Consider the following 27475-nt stretch of genomic DNA (forward strand, 5'->3'; position numbering starts at 1 on the left):
ACACGCGCGTGCGAGCCGTCGCGAGCGCGCACAAACAAACACACACACACACACACACACACACACCACGGTACATCCTCATGCGGCCCGTGGCCCGTCGCGAACACACACACACGGGCGTCGCGCAAACACAAATAATGTACATTGTGACACGTGCCTCCCCAACGTGCATGCGCATGTGCGTGTCCACGCATACACGGCCGCGGAGCCAAGTTGTGGTGCGATCATCTCCCCCCCCACCCACACACACACCACGGAGGCAGCCACGAAATGTGGCTCTCTGGCGAGAGTGGGTGGGGTCTATGGTGTAGAAGCACGCTTTGGTGTTGCCATGTTGTTCTATTGTAAGCGGTTTAGGGGCCATATTGGTGGTAGTGTGTTTTGGCGTTGGTTGTGAAAGTGCAGGTGGGTGTGGGGACGCGTTGTGAGCTTGTAGATCGGCTGTTTTCCAAGAGACAAGGTATATGTGTGAAAGCGCTTCGTTTGGCCTTCTTTTCATAGACCTTGTTGCTTGTAGGGTTCGTTTCGTTTGGCCTTGTTTTCATAGACCTTGCTGCTTGTTTCTCGCGCGAAACCTGGCAACGACACATGCGCAGTTTGATCGGGCACAGACGACCCAAGACACCAAGACAGACCGACAGAGGTTACTCAAATTATGGTATGATGATTATAATATTTATTTTTTATATTTATTTATATATATATATATTTATATATATATAAAATAAAGATTTCCTCTTCTCTTTGTCGTTGCCAGGAAATTGGTAGAATGACACTTTAGTCGTTATTTTAGTCTCAGATCTGTTAATACAGCGAGGGACACAGCACTGCGCATATAGAGCATCGCAGTTCCCGCCCACTTCCTGGTTTTTCGTGGTGCCGGAAGGAACAACTCAATGCATTTTTCCCATTGACATTTCAAAAAATATTTTTATCTATTAATTTAAGCCTCGAATCAAGCCATCATGACATGACATGAATCATGACCATAAAACGTTTGATTCTGTGATATTTTTTTTTTGAAAACGGCAAAACAAAGGGTATTTATTAAATATAGTATATCATATAATTAAATATAAAAAAAAAAAATCACAGAAAAAAACGTTTTGATGGCTTGATTCGAGGCTTAAATTAATAGATATAAATATTTTTGGAAATGTCAATGGGAAAAATGCATTGAGTTGTTCCTTCCGGCACCACGAAAAACCAGGAAGTGGGCGGGAACTGCGATGCTCTATTGGCAAAATACCAACTTGACCCGGAAGTCGTTCTGACGGGGCGCAACGTCACGGCTTAACAACAGAATATCACTGCGTGGATATGAGTCTGGTGCTTCTATGAGGACCATTTTTTCCAAAGGGGCGGGATCAAAAGAATGGCTCTGGACGCAATTGGTTAGACCTACAACCAACTACTAACAATTATCTCCCATATTTGAACACTGGGCCCTGATTGGTCACCCCAGACTTCGGGAGCAGGAAATGGATTCACAACGGAGCGGGCCAGACCCAAATCGCAGAGGGCAATTTTCCTTTTTTGCACTGGCAGATTCGTCTGGTCCCAGGCTAGTTGTACCCTACTGGCTCACCTGCCAGTGAGAAGCCCCCACTGGCAGGACGTAGCGCCTCCGTCCTACTCCTCCAGTTGAACACCCCCCCGCTGACAGGCGGGGGGGTGCCCTCCCTGCCCCCACCCACCACCAACACGGTCAATTGTGTTTGTGTATAGACACTCGACAAGCCGGATGCTCTGCAGTGGTTGCAAATCTCTAAACAACGGTGAACAGGCACTTCACCCCTGTGTCACCTGAGTGCTCATTTTAAGACTTACAAAGCCACCGCGATAGCTTGGCCCAGATGGGCCCCGAGGCCCAGGTTGTCCGACTGGTCCCATTGGTCCAGGCAAGCCGGCTAATCCACTCTCCCCTGGAGGACCTTGTAAGCCTGATTGTCCCGCAGCCCCCTGTGAAATTAATTGACAATGGTGGAAATTAGTATTTCAATTAACATTCCTCTGTGAACAGAGGAACAGCTGTTGGTGAGTTCATGGATTAACTGATTGGTTGGCTGTGTGAGTGAGTCTGTCTGTCTGTCTGTCTGTCTGTCTGTCTGTCTGTCTGTCTGTCTGTCTGTCTGTCTGTCTGACTGACTGTCTGTCTGTCTGTCTGTCTGTCTGTCTGTTTGTCTGGCCTTAACACTCATATCATACTAGGGTTATTCAAAAGCGTGAATTTGATTGAAAAATGCACATGTCAATGCATTCAGTCTACTAGCATCCACAGATGCAATCACAGCATTCACCCTGTTCATTCATATGAGGATAGATTGCTTAGGTGGGTATTTGCTACTCCATTATACCCCTGTGTGAATCCTGACATCTAGTGGTGAAAAGTTGGATACTGCACTGGCTAGCAACTAAAGGCTGTGTTGTGCCAGATGACGTCACTCTCTATCTATACGGTACAACAGATAGATATACATCACCTGGCACCAACATCAGCCAATAGCAAATAGACATGGAAAGCTTCACACAGATTTGTGGGGTTTACCCTTTAAGCCTAAACCTATAGCCAGTTAACCTGCAGACGGACAGGCTTTAGGAGAGGAAGAGTAGGAAGATGAAAAATGAGGCAGCAGATTGGTGAGTTAAGAAAAGTAGGAGCTAGGCTAGAGAAACGAAGAGGAGAAGGCTTTAAACCTAGCTGGTTAGACCAAAGAATTGCGATGAGCTGAGTTGACACTTGAATTGAATTGACACCAATTGCAACAGAATCCTCTAAAACCTTCTAAAGCTGGACGGTACACATCAAGGCGACAAACGGAGGCATTTACAATTTCCAGAGCAACGGCTCTTGTCACATAAATCTACTTCGTTGATGTGCAAATTCCAGCCCCTGACAACACAACATCCTTTCCTGCTGTATCTATTTATTTATATATTGTACATATATATCCTGCTTTATTTTATATACCTAGAAGCCTAGAGCCTCAGACCTCAGGGATTCAGAAAATCCTGTGCCTCCTCCTCAGGCCATTTATGACTTTTCGATTCTCGGGATCCGTATGCCTGTCCCGTTTGGCACGTTCCATCAAGGGGTCATCTGAAGCTCACACCCCAAATCTGGGACCATTTGGTCTATCGCTCCCTGAGTTATGCCAGGGACAGAGATTCTGTACACAGACATTTTTCTTGCGGACAGAGACTTGGGGGCTGATAGTATGATGATGATTATAGTAGACGACCAACTAGCAATTGTAGCACAGTCCCTCTGGGCTGTGGGAATGAAAACTTGACAGTATTTGCAGATAATATACCATATCAAGGTGTTTTGTTGTATACTGTTTTCCTAAACACTACATGGATTAAAAGCGTTGTGATGCCATTTGGGTATAGCCTGGTAAACCATCCCGGTCGTGTGAATTCACATTATCATGTGTCTTCTGCAGACCGGTCTGGCTCCATAGTCGCTGGGTGGGCGTTTTGCAGAAACCAAAACGTGAAAGAGCCAATCAGCGTCTGCGCTCAGGGCCCTGTGATTGACAGAGGCTGATTTAGTTTTAGTCATATTTCAGTCATCTGAAATGTTTTACTGTTTGTCTAGTTTTAGTTGACTAAATATCATGAAATCATAGTCGACTAAATCTACAGTTGATTTAGTCAACTATAATGTATTTTCGCTGTGCCTTGATGGCGTCGTAATGGCTGATTGTACACTTGGTTGCATGCTGAAAATAGCCGATCTACAAGCGTGACGCGTTGTGAGCTTGTAGATCGGCTATTTTCAGAGCGCAACATACGAGCGCAACCTAGCATAAAATTATGGATCTCTTCTCCACTCATCCCTCCCTGACATTTTACTCTAGTTTTTATTTGTTGACGAAATTGACAATATATTTAGTCATAGTTTTAGTCATCATAACTTAGTTTCTATGTCGTTTTTATTTCGTTTTCGTCAGTGAAAAAAAGGTAGTCGACGAACATTTTTCGTCATAGTTTTAGTCGACGAAATCAACACTGCTCTGTGCTCTGAATTTGGATATATGGGGATATATGGGAATATTAAAGTTGCAAGAGGGACAGATAAACAGAGAAATCATAATAACAGTGTGATATATTCTGAAACTTGTTACTTGCGATTTGACAAGTCGAATTTCATGAGACTTAAGGCCTTTGCAGACAGGGTGCGATTTTTCGCACGGAAAAAACGGACAATATCATTTTTTTAATGAACACATGGTTCTCTATGACCTCATGCACACCGGCTCCGAATTTGCCGTGCGGCAAGTGGCTGCGGCGATGCGTATTCTTTTCTTCAATCGAGCCCAGTTCGATTTGTGCGTCTTTTCGCATGCGGTAAAAACTGATTGACTAATCCCACCCTGTCTGCAAAGGCCTTAAGTCGGCCACGTGTCAGCCGACCACTGACAGGTTCATTCAGACCGCTGTGATTTTTATCTACAGGTTCTATAACGGTTTTGCCGCAAATCTTTGGTCTGAACTAGGCTTTAGAGCCACATGTGATCCCTTGCAATAATGAAATCGTTGCGGTCGGGCAGAAAACTTGTATGTCCATATTTCAACTTTTTAAGTTTTTTCGTAAATTAATGCCCTACTTCGTCATACTACAGTGTCCCAAAAAGGAGCAAAAATAGCCGATCTACAAGCTGTGAGCTTGCAGATCGGCTATTTTTTGCTATTGCTAGTGAAAGTGGTTAAGTGTATCTGTGGGTTTTATAAATATTGACCCAATAAAGTATTGACAAGAGCTTGTGACTAAATAATAACTACATTGGATCCATTGGAACACAGGTTATTTTTTTCCCATTTCCTGTAAATTTACAGTTTTGATCATACAAGGTTTCCACCCGACAGCGACGAAATAAGGATTTGACCATCAGATGTTATCTCTGGATGCTTCTCAACCCTTCTCAGAGGAAACGTATTGTGAGAGATTTTTCATTGGAATTGCCACCACAAGGATAAGCGAGACAAGATCCTGGAAAGTAAACCCCCACGCAAACTAGTCAACGAAGACAATTAGGTTTGAAAAATAAATAAATAAAACCGTCATAACCAACCTTCTCTCCAGGCGCTCCTGGAAGTCCCAGCTCTCCTGAGTCACCCTGTGGTGTGAAGGATATAACAAGACAAAATATGAACAATAACCAGCGGTGTAAAGTAGCTAAGTACATTTACTCAAGTACTGTACTTAAGTACAATTTTGAGGTAGTTTCACTTTACTGGAGTATTTCCAATTTCTGTACTTTTACTTCTACTCCGTTACATCTCAGAGACAAATTTTGTACTTTTACTCCACTACAATTATATGTAAACTTTAGTTACTACCGGTAGTTACTTTGTAGATTTAGATTATTATTACAAAGCAACCATTAACCACTTCAGCCCTATCTAAATTCGGGTCATTTGAAAATAGCCGATCTATGAGCTTGTAGATATGCTATTTTCGAAAGATTTTTATACATTTGAAAACTTGAAATGGGACATTCTGCATAATGAGTACTTTTACTTTTGGTACTTTAAGTACATTTTGATGCCGATACTTTTGTACTTTTACTCAAGTACATTTTGAATACTAGTACTTTTACTTGTAAAAGGGTATTTCATTTTCATTTCATTGCAGTATTGATACTTTTACTTAAGTACAAAATGTGAGTACTTTTTCCACCACTGACAATAACCAGTACAATGGGCAAGCATTCAATTTTAGAGATCCCATGTTGAGCACTTAGACACATACAGTATTCAAATGCAATTGATAGGTCTACCGTCTACAGCGGTTATTACATGTTTTTCTGGATCTGGTTTACAGCTGCTAATGGCTTATTTATAATGTTATATAAGCACAGGAAAAGGAAAGAGACAAAGAACAATCGTCTTCAATGGGATTTCCATTTGTTCGGTACCTTGTCTCCGTTGAGGCCAGGACGTCCTGGGAAGCCATCGACACCTGGCGAACCCGGCAGGCCCTGGGGGGCCAAAATATTCAGTTCAAAAACAGGACGTTTATTTGATTAAGTTATACATTATGATTAGGTTAAATAATCATTAGGCATCTCTACTCAGACAAGGTGAGGATGATAGGAGCTATTTGGTTAGTGGCTTTCTAATTGACATAGGTTGACACCTACAGTTCGACCAGGGGCCCCGTCCTGTCCTGGGGGTCCCAATGCCCCAGAGCCTGTTCCGGTGCCAACGACAGCGGGTCCTGGAGGACCAGGGGGGCCCGGGGGGCCAGGTAAACCTTGCAGTCCCTGCAACAAGAAAGGAGTGGTGTAAAGTAACTGTACTTAAGACAATTATGAGGTATTTTTACTTTACTGGAGTATTTCAAATTTTCAGTACTTCTACTCCATCTCAGAGGCAAATATTCTACTTTTACTCCACTACAATTATTTTAAAACTTTAGTTACTAGTTACTTTGTAGATTTAGATTATTATTACGAAAACATACATTAACCACTTCAACCCTATATACATTTCGGCCAATTGAAAATAGCCGATCTAAAAGCTCACAATGCGTATTGACACATTGTGAGCTTGTGGATCTGCTATTTTCAAAAGAGATTTCATACATTTGAAAACTTGTGTAATGGGACATTCTGCATAACCAGTACTTTCTACTTTTGGTACTTTAAGTACATTTTGATACCAATACGTTTGTACTTTTAATGACGTACATTTTGAATTCCGGACTTTTACTTGTAACCGAGTATTTCTACATTGCAGTATTGATTCTTTTACTTAAGTAAAATAATGGAGTACTTTTTCCACCACTGCAAGAAAGATTGGACAAATGATTCACTAGTAATAATAATACCCGATTGCTGATACAGCATGTTCTGCGCCAAGGTGAATTCTCATACAGCCACTGTACTATGCCAACACAGTGATTCTGATGTCACTGGAGACAGTTCACTTGCTGAGTTTTACCGTTTTGTGTCCAAAACTGTTTAAACAACAAATTAATTATTACACCAAAACACAGGTGGGATTTTGTTTTAAGCTGTGACTCTTGTATCAGCAAATCTTCACTAGGCTGTATTAAAAATGACATGCATTTAGTTCAGCCTCAAAGTCGATGTTTACCTATACGCATACAGTATAATTATAATAATACTGTACATCTGTGTATCCTGACCTCCGTCATTGCAACCTGAGGGCTGTTACCTGTGTTGCCCTACCTAATGTTGCCTTCTTCTATTGAACTGCATTGTAGTAATAATAATAATATATAATTATAATAATTATTATTATAAATGTAATAATAATAATAATAATTATTATTAATATTATTGTTGTTGTTGTAACTGCATTGTACGCACCCGTATAGATTCCAAATCAGGGAATCCTGAGCCCTCCATGTCCACAAAGGTCTGAAACACAGAAAACAAACACATCTTCACAATGCCGTCTATTGTAAACCCAGTGCCTTTTCCATATCAATGTGTGTGTGTGTGTGTGTGTGTGTGTGTGTGTGTGTGTGTGTGTGTGTGTGTGTGTGTGTGTGTGTGTGTGTGTGTGAGAGTGTGAGTGTGAGTGTGAGTGTGAGTGTGTGTGTGTGTGCGTGTGTGTGTGTGTGTGTGTGTGTGTGTGTTTGTTTGTGTGCGTGTGCGCCTGTGCCTGCGTGCGTGCGTTAGGGGTGGGACAATATATCGATATCGCGATATATCGCGATACTTTCTCCCGCGATAACTAATCGATATACTGCCGAAAAATATCGATATAAAAAAAATTAAAAAAATAGTTTGTGTTACGTTGTTTTTCCTACTCTGTATTTGTGTAATGATGATTTTGAACTGTTTGGTGCTATTTTATGTGTTTATGAATTGAATACAAGGACTATCGTGATATATCGTTGGTGAAATTTCTTGCAATATATATTGAATATTGTGATATCGCAATATATCGAATATCGTCGAATATCGTGATATATATTGTTATCGTGGGCCTAATATCGTGATATATATCGTATCGTGAGGTACCCATATCGTCCCACCGCTAGCGTGCGTGCGTATACTCACAGATCTGGATCCTGGTCCAGGGGGTCCGGGTAGTCCAGGAAGCCCTCTGGGGCCAGGCTGGCCATCTCCATGCTCTCCCTGTGAACAGGACGACACATTAGCTCAATTCCAATACTCAACCTTCTATCCTCATGTCCTTCACTCGCGTTGTTTCCTCATGCCTTAGTCCCTCCCCTGAGGAAGGAGACGAGGATTAGCTGCGAGGACGGAGGAATCGATCAGTTTCCGCTTGAGAATGGGAACGCTCCTCGATCAATCGAGTGTCATTTTGAACCAACGTCAATTGCTTCATGATCACTGGTAACGGTACAGCTTACAGGTCAGATATCATGTTGTATTGGATGCTCTATTTCTCTAATTTCTTTAGGAATGTAGCTGTTTGACATGGACGCAAACGATTTTCGGGTCATGCTGGAGGACGGAGGATGGAGGAGACAGAAATTTGAGTATTGGAATTTACCATTGGAACGTTAGGGTTGTACATGGTTGTCCAGAAATAACGCCTTTTCATTTCCACAAAGACACCATTTTCCAGATTTCCACAACAGGGTAACAAGGGATGACTTAAGAGCTTCAGCTAAAGGCCTGGACTGTTACCGAATTGTATCGCTGTTTCTCCTGCATCATTGAAAAAGTGTGAGGTGGAATATTGTACCTTCTGTCCTCTAGGTCCAAAGTCGCCGGGAGTTCCTGGGAAACCTGGAGGTCCGACAGAACCCTGTGTTCAAAGACCACCGTGTTAAGTTGATACTGTTTAAAGCCATGAAGATTCCTTACACAAAAGTCAAATTCCATCTTATTTCTCCATGTCTCCATGGTTTGCAGCTTGCCTGAAATATCATTAATTAAGAAAAACGTACCGTTTTGCCATCTTCACCAGGATCCCCCTGTAGACAGACATGGAAAACAAAACTATGTGATTCTATGTTCAAAATAAAATCATGTGGGTCTCGGGATCTACATGGGAACAGCATGGCTCCAATGTGGATCTCAGACATCATGTGGCCAGCCTGTGACATTTATGACGTATCTATATAGCCACATTTCGGCAAGGTTTTAGTCTATTCCCTGCCCCATTTGCCTTCCATTATAAAATGTAAGTTACATACATATTTCATTAGTGTTTAACACTATTTAATTTGGCCAAATGAGGTTAATATAAAGTCACCACACTAGGGAACACAAGCAGCCAGCCTGCATAGTGCAGCTTCACCACTGAACACTGCATCGTGATTTGTGCGGCTTCATTCACAAACTGCACACTATGGAGGCCACACTGTGATTAAACTCTACTGTATGTCTTGTTTTCAGAATGATACTTGGAAAAGGTCATGCTTAATACATAGCATTGGCAAACAACAGATGATTGTGATCAAATAGCAGGTCAATGATATGAATCAATGATAACAAGCTGAGCTGTTGTATTTTGCAAAACACGCGTCTTGAGAATACAATTATTCAAATAAACATTAAAAATCACACCCTGTGTGAAGTGGGCGGTGTCTTGCTAGCTAATCACAATACTGAATGGAGTCAACCAATCATGTACAAAAAAAAATACATTTATTGAAACACTCTTTATGATGGAAGAAACCATAACTTTTTTTTAAGTTATGGTTTCTTATATAGGGCTATGCACATGTGTCATGTGACACTGGCCAATCACAGTCCTGAATAGACTGTGATTGGCCAATCACGGTGCAGGTTTAGGCGGGGTACATTTTTGTACATTTTTGGCCAATCACAGCGCAGGATTTGTTGTACAAATATCCAAACCTCACTTATAGGGGCGGTTTCACCGCCCAAAAAAAAACTATATTTTATATTTATAGCAAAAAAGATGAACGTATACAACAGGTCTCAAGTGGTTATGGTGCGTACTGCGTAGCAATCTACTCACCGCCTCTCCATCGGTTCCTGGTGATCCCTGAGAGCCGGGGACACCTGGTGCTCCAGGTGGTCCTCTAGGGCCAGGGAGCCTCTCTACTACTGAGCCGTCACTGCGCTCCATCAGCTCCGGGGTGGGCGCTGGAGGGCCAGGGGGGCCAGGGGGCCCCGCTGGGCCAGAGTCTCCCTTCGTCCCTGGGTAGCCAAACCCTGCACCTCCCTAGAAAGACATGACCATGAAAATTGGTTGTTTGTGTTAAATACAAATCGAATGATATGATATATTACAATCATCATAGTATGAAGTGTGACTTTTCCTGTGAAATTTCTCTGTAGCTTTCTCTGTAGCTTTTCCCCATCCATTTTTGTACCTGTTTTGTACAGTTTTTCAACATTTTGCCAAGCTTTAATTGGCAGAATGTCTTGAAAGTTGTGTTAATTTTTCAATGATCTTTGATCTGATATTGCGATCCAGTTTGGGGTTCATGACATAGAGTGTAAATAATAGATTATTTGTCTGATGACAAGAGCGAGTCAACTGTACTTGCATGTCTGCTTCCACTTCCATTAAAAAATCGAATGAATCAAAAAGATTTAGACCCAATAAAAGGAATTATCAGTTTAAAACATACCTTCCCTCCTTTTTCTCCTGGTTCTCCCTGGAACACATACAAACAAATGATGTTAAGGTTGAAAAGTAACTTAATTCTCCACTTTACACATGTTTAGTGAAGCCTAGTGTGGGCTAGGGAAACCCATGTTTTTGTGCTGAAAAGAAAAACGTAATGAGCCCCCCTCCACCCCTTTAATGCCAGATCAATGCCCTACAAAAAAATACGAATGGTTTCAATCTGAGAGTTTCCGAGAAAAAAAATGCTTGGCTTTCATGTATATGTTTAGACAGAAAATCATAACATATTGCTCCCTCTAGTGGTTTCCCTGTCCCCCTGAAATGTGGTCACAGCAGAGTAGAGTAGTACACAGCTTGATCTCACAGATGGTGAAGCAACCATCTCTGCCTCTGCAAGGCTCTTGCCCTCTGGCATCTCTCCTCCTACTGTGCCAAATGCCAAACCTCCTCAAGATGGTCAAATCCAGCCAAACAGCTTTGGTATGCAGTGAGTCTCAGATGGTATGTATTAGGGGTGCAACTTTTAACTTAACAAATCAATTTAAGCAATTATAAGAAAATATTATAGATTTTAATCAAATAATCACAAATCTGAATTGACTGACTTTCAAAAGTGGTGAAAATTGCTGATCTACAAGCTCACAACGCATCCCATCACGACACGTTGTGAGCTTGTATCGGCTTTTTTCACTATTTCTGTGACATCGTTGTAAACATTTTAGTTAATCAGACTAGGATTAACCATTTTTTTATTATTAAACAAAAACAACAACACACTTCTTGATTATTCAATTAATCCAAAAAGTATAGAAAGAATAATCATTAGGAGCTAATCGACTACTAGTATGTATACTGTATCATATGTCCCAAATCAGTGGAACATATTTCATAATCACAGGGTTCGAACCTTATCTCCACGCGCTCCACCCCGTGAGCCCGAGCTGGACGATGATTCTCCCTTCGGCCCGATAGGACCCCTGTCTCCTTTGTCTCCTCTGTCTCCTCGGTCACCTTTGGCTCCTGTACCGCCCAGCCGCCCTGGAAAACAATGTGAACGCATTACGCTGTTATTACCCTGATGAAAAGACTCCTCGAAAAATGATTAATGACTGGCGTGGCGTGTCCCGAACAACACGCAGCAGGACGTTTACTGTCCCCAAAGGTGGAGGAAATTAATGTATTCTTTTTTTGTTTGTTGGAGATAGAATTCCATGCTGGTGCAATTTATGGGCCTTGAGGATGCGTTGGAGGTCAAAGCAGTTAACACCTGTAACAACGGCATCCAGAAAGAATTTCCTGGTAAATCCCGTTCCCACTGTGACCTCAGACTCTACCCTTTGAACGAGCCTCCATTTAACCACCTGGTGTCCCTGTTTTGGGAGTGTCGTTATGGGTGGAATTGATCTACAAGCTCACAAGACGTCGCTTTGCGATGTGTTGTGAGTTTGTACATTGGCTATTTTCGCTATTGACCATACAAGAAAGTATATAGGGATTAAGTGGTTCATGATAGTGTAAGTGGTTAAAACAAAAGGTGTTTATGTTAAAACGCTCTATATTCTGATAGTAATCATGAATCATTAGTGTTTGTCCAGTAACAGGGGTCTACCCATCTCTCCAGCTATTTAACAAACAGAAAATACATTTTCAGGTGGGTTGCCAATTTCATCCAATCAGGAGAGTGCAACCTGCTCACTTCTTTGTGTAATCACTTCCAATTTCTCTTGTCTATCCTATGCCCCTGTTAATGAACAAACACTAATGATTACTATTACCATTTAACACGTATTGTAACAAATATATATATACTAGAGGTTCTAGATTTTGGACTGCTACGCAGGCTACGCAGGCTACGCAGCCCTCACACCTACGTCGCACCGCCGATCCGACTGATATGGAGATCTCTGTATGTGTCAGTCCTTGTCCTTTTTATGCCCATATATGGAGATCCCTGACGTCATCAGTATATGCCCATATATGGGCATGCCCCTTTTGTGCCCATATATGGAGCTGACTGATTTGTTTGCGCCTGATGCCATGACGACACATTGAGGTTAGACAACATACTCCATATTTGGGCGTAGCTGCTTTGGGAACTCCTTATATGGTTATGGAGTACATGGCTGAGTCATGGTGCCCGCCCGTCCTCACTTAAGCTAATTTTAATATAGGGTATATAATTCACTACAGCTTTGAGCAGAGCTTGAGTGGAACACGACCCCCCGACCACCGTTGATCATTCAGAAGGTGTACATCAACAATCTTATAGTCCAAAAATACAATGCAAGTTCATTATGAGGGTGAGCAATGCAACTTCCCACAGTATTTCACTTTCATGAAACAAAGCACCAGGATGGTGCAAGGATCCATGCTAGCGCCTTGAATCTCTCTCCTTGCATCTTATCTGTCCTCTCCTCTGCTGATTGAACTCTGCTATTTTCCACCCAATGTGAGACTGAATGCAGAAAATTACAGCCTGGTCAAACCAACTGTGCATCCCCTGGCTTTACAAATGCTTGCCTAAAGCCTAATTCAGACCAAAGATTCATGACGAGACAAAACCATTTTAAGCCTGATTTATGCTCCGTCTGTCGATTGGTCTGTCGATCGGTTTGTTGAACCTCTGTTTAATGGTCTGTCTGCTGATTGGTCTGTCAATTGGTCTGACGATCGGTCTTTTCAATAATTTAATGAAAAACAACATTAGGCTACATTCCTTGGCTACATTCTAATCTGTATTAAAGTATAGATTGCTTAAATATCTTGTTTTTAATTAAATAATTACAATCAATGAAAAGTCCTGTAAAATTCAGAAAATCTCACTTAAGCCCTCGTGTTTTGACATACAAGGTTTCCACCCGATAGCAACGACATGCAACCTTGAGGCAAAGCAAGAACTCCGCTCGCAGCTTATCAAGAATTTGTGCTTGTTTTGCATAAATAATATGCCTTTTTTCAAATTACGAAATGAATAAAAAGCTAAAATAATACTACTACAAAAGAAAAGAAAAAGAAAACAGCCATATTATGCTTTAAATTCCTCAATGTGACAGTTAAGGTCTATTTCCTTGAGCCTTCTTTTCCTCCCTGGAAAATAGGCTTTTTTTCCCCAGATTTAACATCAGCATCCTCCAATTTAATGTACTGTTGATTTACTGTGGTGTTCAAATAGCAGACAATGCCAATGCTTCACTGCTGATGGAACCCAAGCTCAGAGGATGCAGTTTCCAATATGTCCACTAGATGGCAATAGTGGTCTATTATAAGCATAATGCTGAAATCTCAAACTTCAGAGAGGAGAACTTTGTAACTATGTGTGTTGTCATGAACCTTGTATGTCAAGCAGGATGGTTTCATTTAGAAAAGATTCACAACACCTTCAGAGAATGGCAGCTACATCATCACCATTACACAAAAGGGTCTATGAAGAGATCTTAATTATATTAAATATGTTGAAAAACACACTCCTTTTTGTCACAGACAGAAGAAAGTAGAAATAATCAAAATGAATAGACAGTAGGGCTGGGAAACATATATTATATCGATATTGTGATATGAGACTAGATATCGACTGGGATTTTGGAGATAGTAATATCATGATGGCATCAGTGCTGAACTTACATGACTGTTCTAGCTGTTCTATTATTTGCCTTCACCCACTTAGTTATTATATAGGCATTCCTGATTATTATTTCTCAAAAATCTCATTGTGTTAATATTTTGTGAAAGCACAAATAGTCATCCTCACAATATCATCAAGATATCAATATCAAGGTATCTGGTCAAAAATATTATGATATTAGATTTCGTCCTTATCGCCCAGCCCCAACAGACAGTACAAGTCAACTTTATGCTGTTCTTTCCAAACCAGCCATAAATACTAAATAAGACAGTTGTGTGTGGGGCTGCAACTATCGATTATTTACTTAGTAATTACTCTATCGATTACTTTTTCGATTCATCGAGTTATCGATTAAGCAGTAAGCACGTAAGCATTACACTTCGCAGCACAATTGAGCCATACACAAATAGTGAAAGTAGCTTGTAGATCGGCTATTTTCAGTATTTTTTACATATTTTACCTATGATGACATTCCCCAAATAGTATTATTTTATTAACTTATAGATTATTTTTTATAATCAATTAGTCCGGTTAGCTGTTGCCAACCTGGTTGTGCGTGAAGCAATGCCAATGGACAGGTCATCTCACCTGTCTCTCTCTCTACAGACACTTCCTGTCTCCTGGTCACTGGAGGCTGCTGGATCGGCCTGGAGGATGATGGTGTCTGCAGAAAAACAAACAAATCAGAATTAGTTTTATCTGTCACATCACAAAACAGTGGGTGAATTTTTTTTTTTATCGTGCGCACTCCAGCGTTTTGTAGTATTCCATGAGAAGAGAGAGGATAGAGGTATAATGGGAGCAAAGGGAGAGAGATAGAAAACAGGTTTATAGATAGTGTAAACAAGAAGTGAACAAAAAACGTGTTCACTTCTTGTAAATCTTGAAAAAAAAAAAGCTTTTATCCAAAGTGTAAACTGTAAAATCATTAGTGTTCATTTATCCGCTTGTAACTCACAGAATGTACAAATGTGCTTCGGCTCACGCCAAAACGTGTCAGTTTGTTGTGCTGCCCGTGTCTGACAATAAAATATCCTAAAAGTACTTGAAGTGAGTGCTGGTGATCTTTTTGTTTTAGTTGAATAATTTTTTAACCGTGCACCCAGTAAAAGACTGTGACGAGTGCTCGCATTCCTCTGGCAGTTACATGTTTCTACTGATATATTGCATATATTGCATTTTCAACGCAATATTTAACCAAAATTAACACAAAACATAGCAAAATGTTACCGGAAATAGCAGATCTACAGCGCATCGCGCTGCATCATGTTGTGAACTTGTAGACCTGCTATTTTCAGCGTGCGACACGGCCGTGCTTTTCAATGTCAATCCCAAACCAACCTCCCCAACAAACAGTCCTGATCCCAGCTCTGTGTTAGCGTTGTGCTACCATTCAGCTGTATGAATGTTTATGCATTTCTCTGCAGCCAAAGCTCTCTCATCACTAACAAAGTCTGTCTCGCAGCTCTAGAAACCACTTTAGGTTTGGCTCACTGTGCTTTGATTAAACAATGCTAATTCTACATGTGCAACGCCAACAAAGAAAACACTGAAGGCAACAGCGGTTTGGGGAGATGGGAGTCTTTTCTTTTTTTTCTGTTTTATTGTTATTTTTCTGGTAATCACACGTGCTAATCGCTGGCAGACATTTCATGTCTGGCTCCTATTATGCAACCTCTTTCTATGCATGCCTTATTAAGGGCCTTTGAGTAAACAAAATGAAAGTATTCTTGACTGAACTCACATTCACCAATGTCTCTCTCTCTCTCTCTCTCTCTCTCTCTCTGTCTCTCTCGCTCTCATCTGCACTACAAGTTGTAAAAAGTTGTTACACCGCCATAACTCTATAATAATGTGAAGTGATCTCTAGATACAGCTGGATCAACATGAAAACGCAACATCAAAGGCTTTATTTGACTTCTTTACTACATTTTCCATTTTTATGCACTTATGCTGTGTATGGAGGCTCCAAAACCCCTTTAAGCTGGACATGCACTGTTGAACTAAACACCAGTGATCAGATATCAGGTTTCAAGCTCAAGGCTGTGTGTTAGGGGTGTGCGGACGTGTGTGTGTGTGTGTGTGTGTGTGTGTGTGTGTGTGTGTGTGTGTGTGTGTGTGTGTGTGTGTGCGTGTGCGTGCATGCGCGTTTAGGGGCTGTTGTTCATATCATAATGCCTTTGTGTTGAACTATTTGCTTGCACTACAATTCACTTTTCTCAGATTTGACCTTTGACCTCAACCCAGTAACAGGCTAACCAGGGTCTGTGACACTATAGCGTCTCGCAGACCCTGACGATCTCTGATGATCTGAGATCTACACCTACCGATGAATTCAATACAGGGGCTAAAACTAAACCAAACAATTTGGAAATTAAAAAAGATAACAGAACCAATGTAAAAGGCTTCAGGACGGTCCTTTGTATTGGGACAGTGATGTTATTTGTTTTCGAAGCAGAAGGTGTAGGTTTGTTAGGGCAGTGGTTCTCAACGAGGAGTATTCAAGGGAGTACAAAATGTTTTCATATGGGGGTCAAATACATATCAAATTGGAACAATATGTGACACTAGTGAGACACGGCTTCCACTGAAGGTACACATTATGACATCAGTACAGTTCACCCTAAATGTATGGCCTCAAAAGTGTTGAGTCTGTGCTGTGCGTGCATGTGTGTGTGTGTGTGTGTGTGTGTGTGTGTGTGTGTGTGTGTGTGTGTGTGTGTGTGTGTGTGTGTGTGTGTGTGTGTGTGTGTGTGTGTGTGTGTGTGTGTGTGTGTATGTATGTGTGTGAAAACTAAGCGAGCATTCGCCAATTTACATGCATTTACTATTGTATGACTGCATTTATTAATGTATTTAAACACCTGAGTGTTGATTTTTCTCTGTTAAATATGGAACATTGTTACTCCCTCAGAGTCACATCAACACTCAGGCTTTTGCTGTGCTCATGTGAATGAAGGAAAGACAGACATGGATTACTAAAGAACACAGCAGGGCAGATAGAATCAACAGGAGAAAGGAGGAGGAGGAGGATTGGGGGGAGGAGGAGAGGGGGCATTTCTGGCCACTTCTCTCCCTAGGGGATGATGGCGTGGGAGGCTGGGACACCATGGATCACAATAACACCACCCCCTCCCCCCCTTCTAAGATACTCTCCACAGGTGACACACCTCTCATTGTCACCTGTGGAATCTGAACATTGAATGGGGATGACAGTCTGTGTGTGTGTGTGTGTGTGTGTGTGTGTGTGTGTGTGTGTGTGTGTGTGTGTGTGTGTGTGTGTGTGTGTGTGTGTGTGTGTGTGTGTGTGTGTGTGTGTGTGGGGGGGGGGGGGGGGTGTTAAAGGTGCTGTAAGTTATATGTTTTGGTTAAAACAAAACTTTTTTTGTGTGTTGAATAAATATAGCAACATAATTGCTATATTCTGATAGCAATCATTGCTACATAGAGTGTTTGTTCAGTAACAGGTGTCTCCCTTGTCTCTCCAGCACTTTAGCAAACATAAAATACATGTTCAGGTGGTTAACAAATTAATGTTCATCCAGTCAGGTGAGAGAACCCATTTTATCAGCTTCAGTTTCATAGTGTGCCAGTTCAAATGATGCCTGCTGATTTCCTTTCTTTCCTCACTTAAAAGGTTACGAGTTTTCTGTCCTGATTGGATGAAACTGATATCCCAAACTGAAAATGTATTTTATGTTTACTAAAGAGCTGGAGGGAAGACCCCTGTCGCTGAACAAACACTATAATAACAATGCTTACAATCAGAATACAGAGCTACTTAACTCTTATCTGAACAAAAGCATACAGCACTGTAACATACAAGTTTACAGCCCGTTTAATTGAACGTTAACCAATTTCCTATCTGGGAAAGAATTTGCCCGTCATTGTGTCAACATGGCACCAGCTGCGATAAGAATTTGGGCCGTGGGTTATTGGCAGACGTCTCCGTGGTGATGTGTGTGTAATAACATAATGAGGAACGTCTGGTGGATTCACTCCCATCATGTCCATCCATCATATGTGCCAGTGACAGGAGGGGGGCCTTCGGGACACACTGCTGATGGATTTAAAACAGTGTTTTACCAAACAATGGGTTGAGAGGGACCCATTTTTATGGGTAAATATTGCTTTATTTCCACCAATTTTTTTTTATTTATTATTATAGTTTAAAAATAGTTTTCCAAAAATCTAAAAAAGTTAATGTAAAAAACATAAGAAATAGCAAGCTTGTAGATTGGCTATTTTCACTATTAAATAGGGCTTAAGTGGTTAATTCATAATGTGTTTTTGTAAGTTTGGGTCGTGGGGAGACTTTCTCTTTTGGGTCTCGAGCTAAAAAGTTTGGTAAACACGGATTTAAAGCATCCCTAAGCTCAAATCAGGAATGCTGTTCCCTTGCCAGTTATGGGTGTTCTGTAGACTTTCGAGACAAAATGTTAGCTCAGCCCATACACATAAAACCCTCAGTTATCATTTGACTTAACTACAATTTAACTACAAATTATGTACACGCTTGTACACAAATTACAAATGGATACATTAACACTGAGGATTTTACTGTGTAATGTCCAAGTCCTATGAAATACCATACAAGGAAGCAGGGCACTGCGGCTGTATTATAATTGTATGTATAATTAATCGAGAATAATCGTAAATCGTGATTTTATGCTTCACAATTATGTAATCGCGACACTTTCCAATTCATTCAAACACCTTATTTGGTCAGTTGCACTGTAAGGATAATGGATAATTCCTTTTAACAGGTCGTTCATGAAAGTCCTTGCGGTCTTGTTTCCAATGAGAACCTGTGAGCAATTGGGGTTAAGAGTCTTGCTCAGGGACAAATTTCATATCATCGGCACATATGCTGGGATAGCCTGGAATCGAACCTGGGGCAACCAGGGCCAGCTGGTTCCCTAGGCGGGCTCACTAACCACTCAGCTATGGCCGCCCCTGTTCCCTTGTTTCCTCACCAAAGTTTAAAATACTGAAACCAGATCATTGGACAACCCATCCATCAGACTCCCAGAGGAACATGAAAATCACAGACCATTTGAACGGCAGCTAAAGCAAATGATAAGAAAACCTTTTTCCACACAAGAAAAAATAATCATCATTAACAATAATCAGGGACAATAATCGGAATTGGAAACTTGAGTGAAATAACCGAGATTATATTTGAGTCATAATGGTGCAGCCCTACAGTGAGATGGAACTCTGCTCCTGGGATTCAGACGGCAAAACAGAAAACAACAGACTTGTTCACTATGAAATGCACAGACCTATGGCTCTGGGTCCAAATCAGGAAGAGGGTCGATCAAGAACTTTGGTGAGGGAACAAATCTTTCAGAACTCTGCCATGTGTCAGGTTATTTTTTGAAAAAAACATATCCACTTAATCCAAATTCAGCCTCCACCCCCTATTTCCATGCATTATTATAGAACACAAATTGTGAGCTTATAGATCTGCTATTTTTGTTACGTGACACCCACACACAACTAAGTATAACTCAGGCTTAAGGAAGATTGCCTATCTCTCCCATCCATCACCATTAATTCCATAATGACACAATGGAAACTCTCCCTCATACAACTCTCTCTCTCCCCCTCTCTCTGCCAAGGCTTGTCTCAGCTTGCGGAGGGCCGAGGTTCTCCTGCCCCTGTACAGACATTGGGTGGAAACACCTCAGCGGGTAGGTGTTTGATACCTGCTGTTGCCTTTTTATAGAATGTTACATAAATGATATGAGGCCAATAAACGGGCCACTCCTCGGACGCATTGGAAACCTCCCCTTGTAGTCAGGTGTCAGGGCTTCAATGAGGGTAATGCAATAATGACAAGATCCTCTGATAAAAGCCTAATGGTACAGTGAAGCTGATCCATCTCTCTCTCTCTCTCTCTCTCTCTCTCTCTTTCTCTCCCCTTTCCACCCCCGCCAGTTCCTGTACATGCTCATGCATTAAACCTGATTGAAGCACCAGTTAAAATAACAAAACCAGAAGCAGGTTTGATTCAGACTGTCTAGAATCAAGCTGACATCTGTTTTTTTACTGCCTCTATACTGTAATTGGGATGGGGCGTGCACAACTGCGCACGTGGACGGCGGCAGCGGTGCGCGTTGCAGATCGTGTTTCACCTGGCGCGCCTTTCTCTGAATGGGGGAGGAAGTATTATAGGAAGTTGTGGTGGAGATGATGATGATGGTTGGTTGTTGGGGTCAGGAGGGTGTGTGTGTGTGTGTGTGTGTGTGTGTGTGTGTGTGTGTGTGTGTGTGTGTGTGTGTGTGTGTGTGTGTGTGTGTGTGTGTGTGTGTGTGTGTGTGTGTGTGTGTGTGTGTTTGTGTGTTATGTGCACAAGAAAGAGCGAGAGAGACGTAGGCGACAGACAGGAGGTAAAAAAGACAAATGGATAGATAGACAGAAAGATAGATAGACTAAGAGCAAGTGAGACGAGTGATGGAGAGAATGTGTGTGCGTGTGTGTTTTGTCTCTCCAGAAAGATAGCCTAAGAATGTAAAAGTGCCTCTGACCAAACTCTATGTGTGTGTGTGTGTGTGTGTGTGTGTGTGTGTGTGTGTGTGTGTGTGTGTGTGTGTGTGTGTGTGTGTGTGTGTGTGTGTGTGTGTGTGTGTGTGGGGGTGTGTGTGTGTGTGTGTGTGTGTGTGCGCGTGTGTGTGTGTGTGTGTGTGTGTGTGTGTGTGCGCGCGCGCTGCTGTTTGTTTAGGCTTGCATCCAGGTGATAAGCCTGCTGTGAATCCAGAATCTCCATCCCCATGACATACAGCATAGTTCCTTACTTTAGTGGTTCTCAAACAATTTCATTTTCACGGACCCCGTCTGAAAATATTTTGTGCCAGGGATCTACATCTTTGCTCAAAAATATTCCCAAATGTTTACCTACCTGGGGGTCCCCAGACCCCACTTTGAGAACCACTGCCTTACAGAGCCATGAAAGCGATGCATTCTGGGTAACCACTGACAGTGTTAGTTCTGCACTTGACCCTACAGTGTTACACAGGGAAGCCAATCTCTAACCCTGGCAATGCTGGAGCCACGCTTTGCAGCACGCTGAGCTACAGAGAGTGGAACCCTTAAGGCTAAGTTCACCGATTCTAGGCCTAATACAAGAGGTTAGAAATGGGAGCTCTCTTTTTCTGCCCACTAGACTTAGTGGGACTAGACTTCAATTTCATTCTACCATTCACCCTTCAGAAAAGAAGGAAGTTACCGTTAAAATTCTGGGCTGAGATGCAAAGAGCAGCACTCAGAGTACTGTATGTGTGTGCATGTGCACTTGTCTGTACTTTGAAGCAACAAGAAACTGGTGCTGTCTCTCTGACGCGGGACAGGGAGGGACACGAGCATGATTATTTATAACTACAGTACATGCGTCAACTACTTTGTCTGCAGTCTTTTCTGTGCAGTCGCCAAGGATAATTCCTCTCCTGCCTGACGGAGGCTACTCTTGGCAACAAGCGCCTCTTGATGTAAAACAAATCTGTCCCTTATCATATAAACCAGATGCAGCCCGTTCCAGACATCAACTCAGCACTTTCTTATGTCACTCAAGGGATGGAGGGCTTAGATGCAGCGTTACTTGAGGAATCAGTGATGGCTGTCATTACAGTGTGTGTAGTAAGGAGAAGATTAATTTCGCAGATGACTGGTCTCCTGATAATCATCATCTCAAGCTGCTAATCTCACTGGTATCGTCCACGATCAGCTGTTTGAAATCTTTTTTACCCTGTCTTGAGATTTCTGGATTTATATGTTATGATCTGCCTAAATGCCGGAAAGATTTTTCAAGCCAATGCGATGGAAAGCACAACAGCAGACCTACAGTACTTCGTTCGTGTGACATCAATATTAAGTATCTCATTTCTAAAGAAGACATGTTGGGGGAGAGGAAAAGTCCCAGCCAAAGGAAGGTAGAATTATTGGTTCAACACGGAAAATGTCTAAAAAAAAACATAGTAATGTAGTGTTGTTTCATACCGGGACTGGCTTCGGGGGTCCCCTCCGCTCGTAGCCTTCCCCACTTCCTTCCCCTGAAACCTGGGACAAAAGAAGAAAGAGAGAGAGAGAGAGAGAGGGGAGGAGAGGGAGAGGGAGACAGAGAGAAATAAATAAATTATTTAAATATATATGTACTGTACTGTATGTACTGTATGCAATGCAACAGTGTTAAAACCTTTTGAAATGTCTCCTCACTATCGATACAAAAGTAAAATTCTTGCACATTTTGTGCATTTAAAACGATTCAGAAGCATAAACACAGCACTCGCTTATAACAGAGCAAACCATTTATCCATTGAAAAACAAAATTCCCACTGCGCAGCCCCGGATTCATAGGGTGAACACACGCAGGTTGTCCACTGAGAACATAATTACAATAAAGGCTGAAACAGCTGTGAATGAGGAAATCATTGGCGATGAAAGGCCACACATCCCGCAGTGGGAGCCTGTCATTTGCACCTGGGGTTTGTTTTTCCCATTTAATCCAAACAACATCTAAAGACGCGATAAAACACATAGTAAAATCTAACCTCCTTTTTTCCTTTCCTTTTTTTCTTTTTTTGTGTGTGTGTTCTTGCTCACCAGCTAGCTGAGCAGCTGCTGGGGCCAATGTTTTGTTGATATGGATGTACACTAAATAACAGTTAACCACTGACCGGCTGCAATGGGACACCTGTGTTTGTGTACGGGTGGTATGTTACAGTAGGTCACCTGTGTTTGTGTAGGGGTGTCTAGTTAGTGGTGTAAAGGTTCCCCTCAGAATTTAATCTGGTTCAGGTTAATGAACAGCAATATAGTATTTGTATGACGAGTTTTCGTCTCAAATTATTCTGTGCTATTGTACTAAAAGCTAGTTCCTGATTCTGCATCAATATGTCTCCAAATGACAGATTCCTGTATAGTGAATCATTCTGATCATAATTAAATGCATATTCAAATGACTTAAGTTTATTTTGTGGCTTGCATAATGGGATCATTTCCAACCATTACTTTATGATGTGCAAAATTACATACTGTATCAAGTTTCAGTCTCTTCACCTTTTTGAAATTGAAGTTTCAAGACTATTTCTATACATCTATGAAGTGTTGTCTGTGTCTCTTACAGTATGGGAGGTACCACTGTTCATCTGGGCCTAATCCCAGCATAGTGTTATGTCATCTGTTGACGTCCCAACCTTTGGTTAGGGTAAAATTTAAGGCTAATGTCTACTTTGTTGCCCGGGGACCCAAGGGGTGTGTACTTGACCACTTCCTTCTTTCCCTCTACACCAGCGATTCCCAACCTGGGGGCCGGGGCTCACTGGTGGGCCGTGAGAGTATTGAAAGTGGGCTCCCAAAATGATAATTATGACATTAATATAAAAAAGTGAATGTGAATAAAAATGTCATGGTATTGTCTTTAAAATCTTGAAAAATGCGTTATCATTGTGATACCGATAAACAGGAACTTAAAGAATACTACGTTGGTTCCATTGCTTCCACAGATCTTCAGCAAAGAGATTTTGGTGAAGAGTCTACATCAAATAGAAGATCTCTAGCTCACAAGTTACAAAGCAGTGTGAGCTTTAAGATCTGCTATTTTCGCCAAATGTTCACCTATTATGCCCAACCTAGCATCCCTACGGTTGGTGTGGTTAATCACAGATTTTTGGGGGATTGAAGTTCATTTTTTTCTCACTCACCACATCAGAGTCATCTTCGTCATCTTCACAGTGTCTCTGTGCTGCGCGAGGGTTTCCTACCACTCTCAGCTCGGAAATCCGTCCCTGCAAACACACACAAAGTGAGACACCAGTGAGTGGGCTGTTGTAAGAGGGCCCAGGAAATAAATAGTTACAGTATTGTAAGAACCTCCGCTTTGTTCGCATACACTTGCACAAAAACACTCACACACTCGACTCAACAATCCAGTTGTCAAATGAGGACATTTCATGTTGTGTCTGGACTTCAGACTTGTCCTCGTTCATGTACTCGGTATGTGTGTGTGTGTGTGTGTGTGTGTGTGTGTGTGTGTGTGTGTGTGTGTGTGTGTGTGTGTGTGTGTGTGTGTGTGTGTGTGTGTGTGTGTGTGAGTGAGTGCGTATGCATGTGCTTGTGCGTGTGTCACACACGCAAGGAATCTCACACACACACACACACACACACACACACACACACACACACACACACACACACACACACGCGCGCGCACACACACACACACACACACACACACACACACACACACACACACACACACACACACACACACACACACACACACACACACACACGCACACACACGCACGCACACACACACACGCACACACACACAGTACTTGCTTACATTAGTCTAAACATCTACACGCAGATAAACATAGACTGATCTCTGTGAACTGTCCCGCTGCCAGCTTCCTGCGACGTGGGAACGTTTTTTAGGGAATCCCCACCTTCACACAAAATCAGAGGGGCTATTGATATGTAGCAGACTGAATAATGAGCCCGCTGCTTTAGAAATGACACTATCTTATCACTATCTCTCCTCTCTCACAGCCTCCTACAGAATGCATGTTCTCATGCAGGAAGAGACTTGTTCAGTGGCATCCATTAATGCTACAGTATCTCTACACCAATCAACAGACCATTAGCTTGACACCAAAAGAGTGATTGTTCCTACTTTCAAGATGATGAATTATTCTAGTGTCTCAAGTTGACTCCATAGGCCAAGTTATTGTCGTGAAATAGCTTTCAAATAGACTTTTGAAGAAGATGTGAGTGACCTGTTCCTTAAGAGTTCCAAACCTTGTCTTTGCACAAGCTGTTAAAAGTTTAATGAGTTACCAGTGTTTGCTTGAAGCTAATGCATCAGGATCTTGGATCCATATCTTTTGCATGTGATTTGCGCAATATGCAAAGGTCTGCTTCTGAATAGAATGCTTCAGACATCCACCTTTTCTCATGAGATTTCTGAAGAAAGACCTGCTTAAAAGTAGAGGTTATTCAGTTTTTACGGTATTGGCTGTACCCTTCCCTTGTACAAATATCTACTAAACAAACCAAATCCCCAAGTTGAATGTCTTGCATTATAAATGCATAACATAAATATTTAGAGGCTTTCTGGGGTTTTATTTGATTCGGAGGATGAAATTCACAAGATCCTTCTAGTTGTGGACCAGGCAGAGGTCACCTAATTACACTTGGACCCTTGAGCCAAGTCCTGATCCTGGAGTCAAGGTTAAGCTCCATGTTGTTTCATAAATGCTGTGTCTCACGGTGCAGTAGCGACAGAGAGTGGATTGCATAATCATTCACATTATTTGTATATTACTTTTCAAAACAGAACAAAGTGCTTGGCAGACGACGGTAGAAGCATCAGCTATCTTTAAAATTGACCCCCCCAAAAAGACTGAAGGAATTTTACAGCTGAGTGAGGAAAGTTCTGTTTGGCAAAAGCTCTTAGCCATTTGTGCAGTCCTTTGTGAACCCCTGTGCTACTGTATGAGAACAGTGACTTTGAAGGTGAAAATAAAGGAGATTTCCATTTATACCACCAATACAAATCTTGTTTACAGTAAAGATTACTGTAAACAAGATTTGTAAACCCATGAAAAACCATCACCTTCACAATCACAATTAATTAAAAACAGGTCATGCAGCTTCCTGGGGAAACAGGGTACTATATTTATGTCAGCAGCCTTTTATTTCTGCTGAACTATGTCCAAATAATTATTCATAAAGAATGACGGAGCTTTCTCTTATCAGCCACAGAAAAATAAACCCCTCTGCATCTGTATGTTTCCTTTTCATGTCTGTTCTACAGTATATCACTCCGTCAAAGCTTCATTCATGACAAGGACTTCACCCCGGGGGAAATGGATTGTGCTTTCACAAATCTCCAAGAATGAGGCAATTATCTACAATGAAGCCTGGAGTTTTAAGTGTCCAATTATCCCTAAACTAGTCAATAAAGCTATTTCTGACGTGAATGAATTACCAGAATAATTAAACAAAACAAACAGTCAGCAATGACCGCACGTGTATGAGTCAACTGATAACTCTGTATGGTATGTAGTTAAGGTAAAGTTATTAACAGTGTCATATCTACAGTAATTGTTTCTTTCAAAAGTACCTGCTGTAATGCTTTCATTACGTCAAAGCAAATCATACCTATAACCTGTTCTTTTTGTAGTCCATTTTTCCGAATCTGTCTCTGTTTGTTTACTTCTATAGCCTTGTTTTTGAAATGAGATATTTAATATGTAAGTTGTTTCTACGTGTACGTTTTTGTGTTAAGTGTTTCTGCCACGCTAAAGTTGTGATATAATTGTGTGTATTTTGATTTCAAGTACATGTCCTGTTATTTTAAATCTTTTAAATCTTTAATCTTCTGTTTAATATGTCTGCCAAATTTTGTTTTCTTCTTTTTAGTTTGTTCTGTTTTTGGTTTATTTGCTGAAAAAAGATGACTGTACATTTTCACTGAAGAAAGGCAAAAATAAGTTGTTTTTATTACTGTACATAGATGTTATTACATTGATTCTGCACATACCCATTGGATATTTCCTGTTGCTGCTAAGGGGTTTTAAAGAGGGTTTAACATTATTTTGTATTTGTCATTGTCATGTAATTTTATTTGTTGTTCTATTTTTATTAAAGTCCAGTACTATTCTTACAATTATAATTATAATTATCATGTGTATATTGTATTGCTGTTGTTGTTGCACAGTTGGACCACGTCACACCAACATTTCACTGCTTGGACCTGTATGAGTACGAAATAAACGGCTCTTGATTCTTGATTCTGTATATTTTATAGACCATGTAAACCAAACTAAACCCTGGTCTACTTTTCTCAAAACACGAGAATGCATCCAAGTGGAATTGAGCCCCTGTGGGACCCTCCTCAAGACTTGCTAATATATTTCTGCTGAGTGTGTAACCAAAAAGCCAGGCCACCTAGGGTCACAGTGCACCTGTCTGCCTGTGTTTACTGATCATAGCTTGGGTCAAGAGGTGGCTGGGGTCAGCTGCCGGGTTTTACAGCATCTCCAAACGAGCAGGAGTTGATTGCACCCCGACTGCGAGGCACTACCAATTATCTCTAGTCCAGAGAAGATGGCGGCCTGGCCGAGGTGTCTACGCTGTGGGTCAGAGCGGGCCAATTTGGGCAATCAAATCACACAGGAGTAATCCAGTAATACAGACTCGACAGCTTCTGATTCACCGGTCCGACTGTGAAATAGCAAAGGCGCTATTCTGAACTCTGACCCAATTTCACTCAGTCTGCAGCTGACT

At 41.5% G+C, this 27475-nt stretch overlaps 1 protein-coding gene across 3 annotated transcripts in view; it reads right to left on the bottom strand.

Moving 5' to 3' along the window:
- col18a1a (collagen type XVIII alpha 1 chain a) overlaps positions 1-27475 on the bottom strand; it is a 118726-nt gene that overhangs the window by 18748 nt on the left and 72503 nt on the right. For all 3 annotated transcript variants that reach the window (XM_080456470.1, XM_080456469.1, XM_080456468.1), the window contains 14 exons: positions 23884-23967; positions 22181-22240; positions 14771-14846; positions 11468-11598; positions 10562-10588; positions 9943-10149; positions 8903-8929; positions 8698-8760; positions 8043-8120; positions 7344-7394; positions 6150-6272; positions 5925-5987; positions 5079-5123; positions 1831-1962 (listed from right to left, as the gene is read on the bottom strand). In XM_080456470.1, the coding sequence (XP_080312596.1) occupies positions 1831-1962; positions 5079-5123; positions 5925-5987; positions 6150-6272; positions 7344-7394; positions 8043-8120; positions 8698-8760; positions 8903-8929; positions 9943-10149; positions 10562-10588; positions 11468-11598; positions 14771-14846; positions 22181-22240; positions 23884-23967 (1167 nt within the window). The remainder of the gene's footprint in view (positions 1-1830; positions 1963-5078; positions 5124-5924; positions 5988-6149; positions 6273-7343; positions 7395-8042; positions 8121-8697; positions 8761-8902; positions 8930-9942; positions 10150-10561; positions 10589-11467; positions 11599-14770; positions 14847-22180; positions 22241-23883; positions 23968-27475) is intronic.

This window comes from Gymnoscopelus braueri, assembly GCF_963280865.1.
Source record: "Gymnoscopelus braueri genome assembly, chromosome: 18".
Taxonomy (NCBI): domain Eukaryota; kingdom Metazoa; phylum Chordata; class Actinopteri; order Myctophiformes; family Myctophidae; genus Gymnoscopelus; species Gymnoscopelus braueri.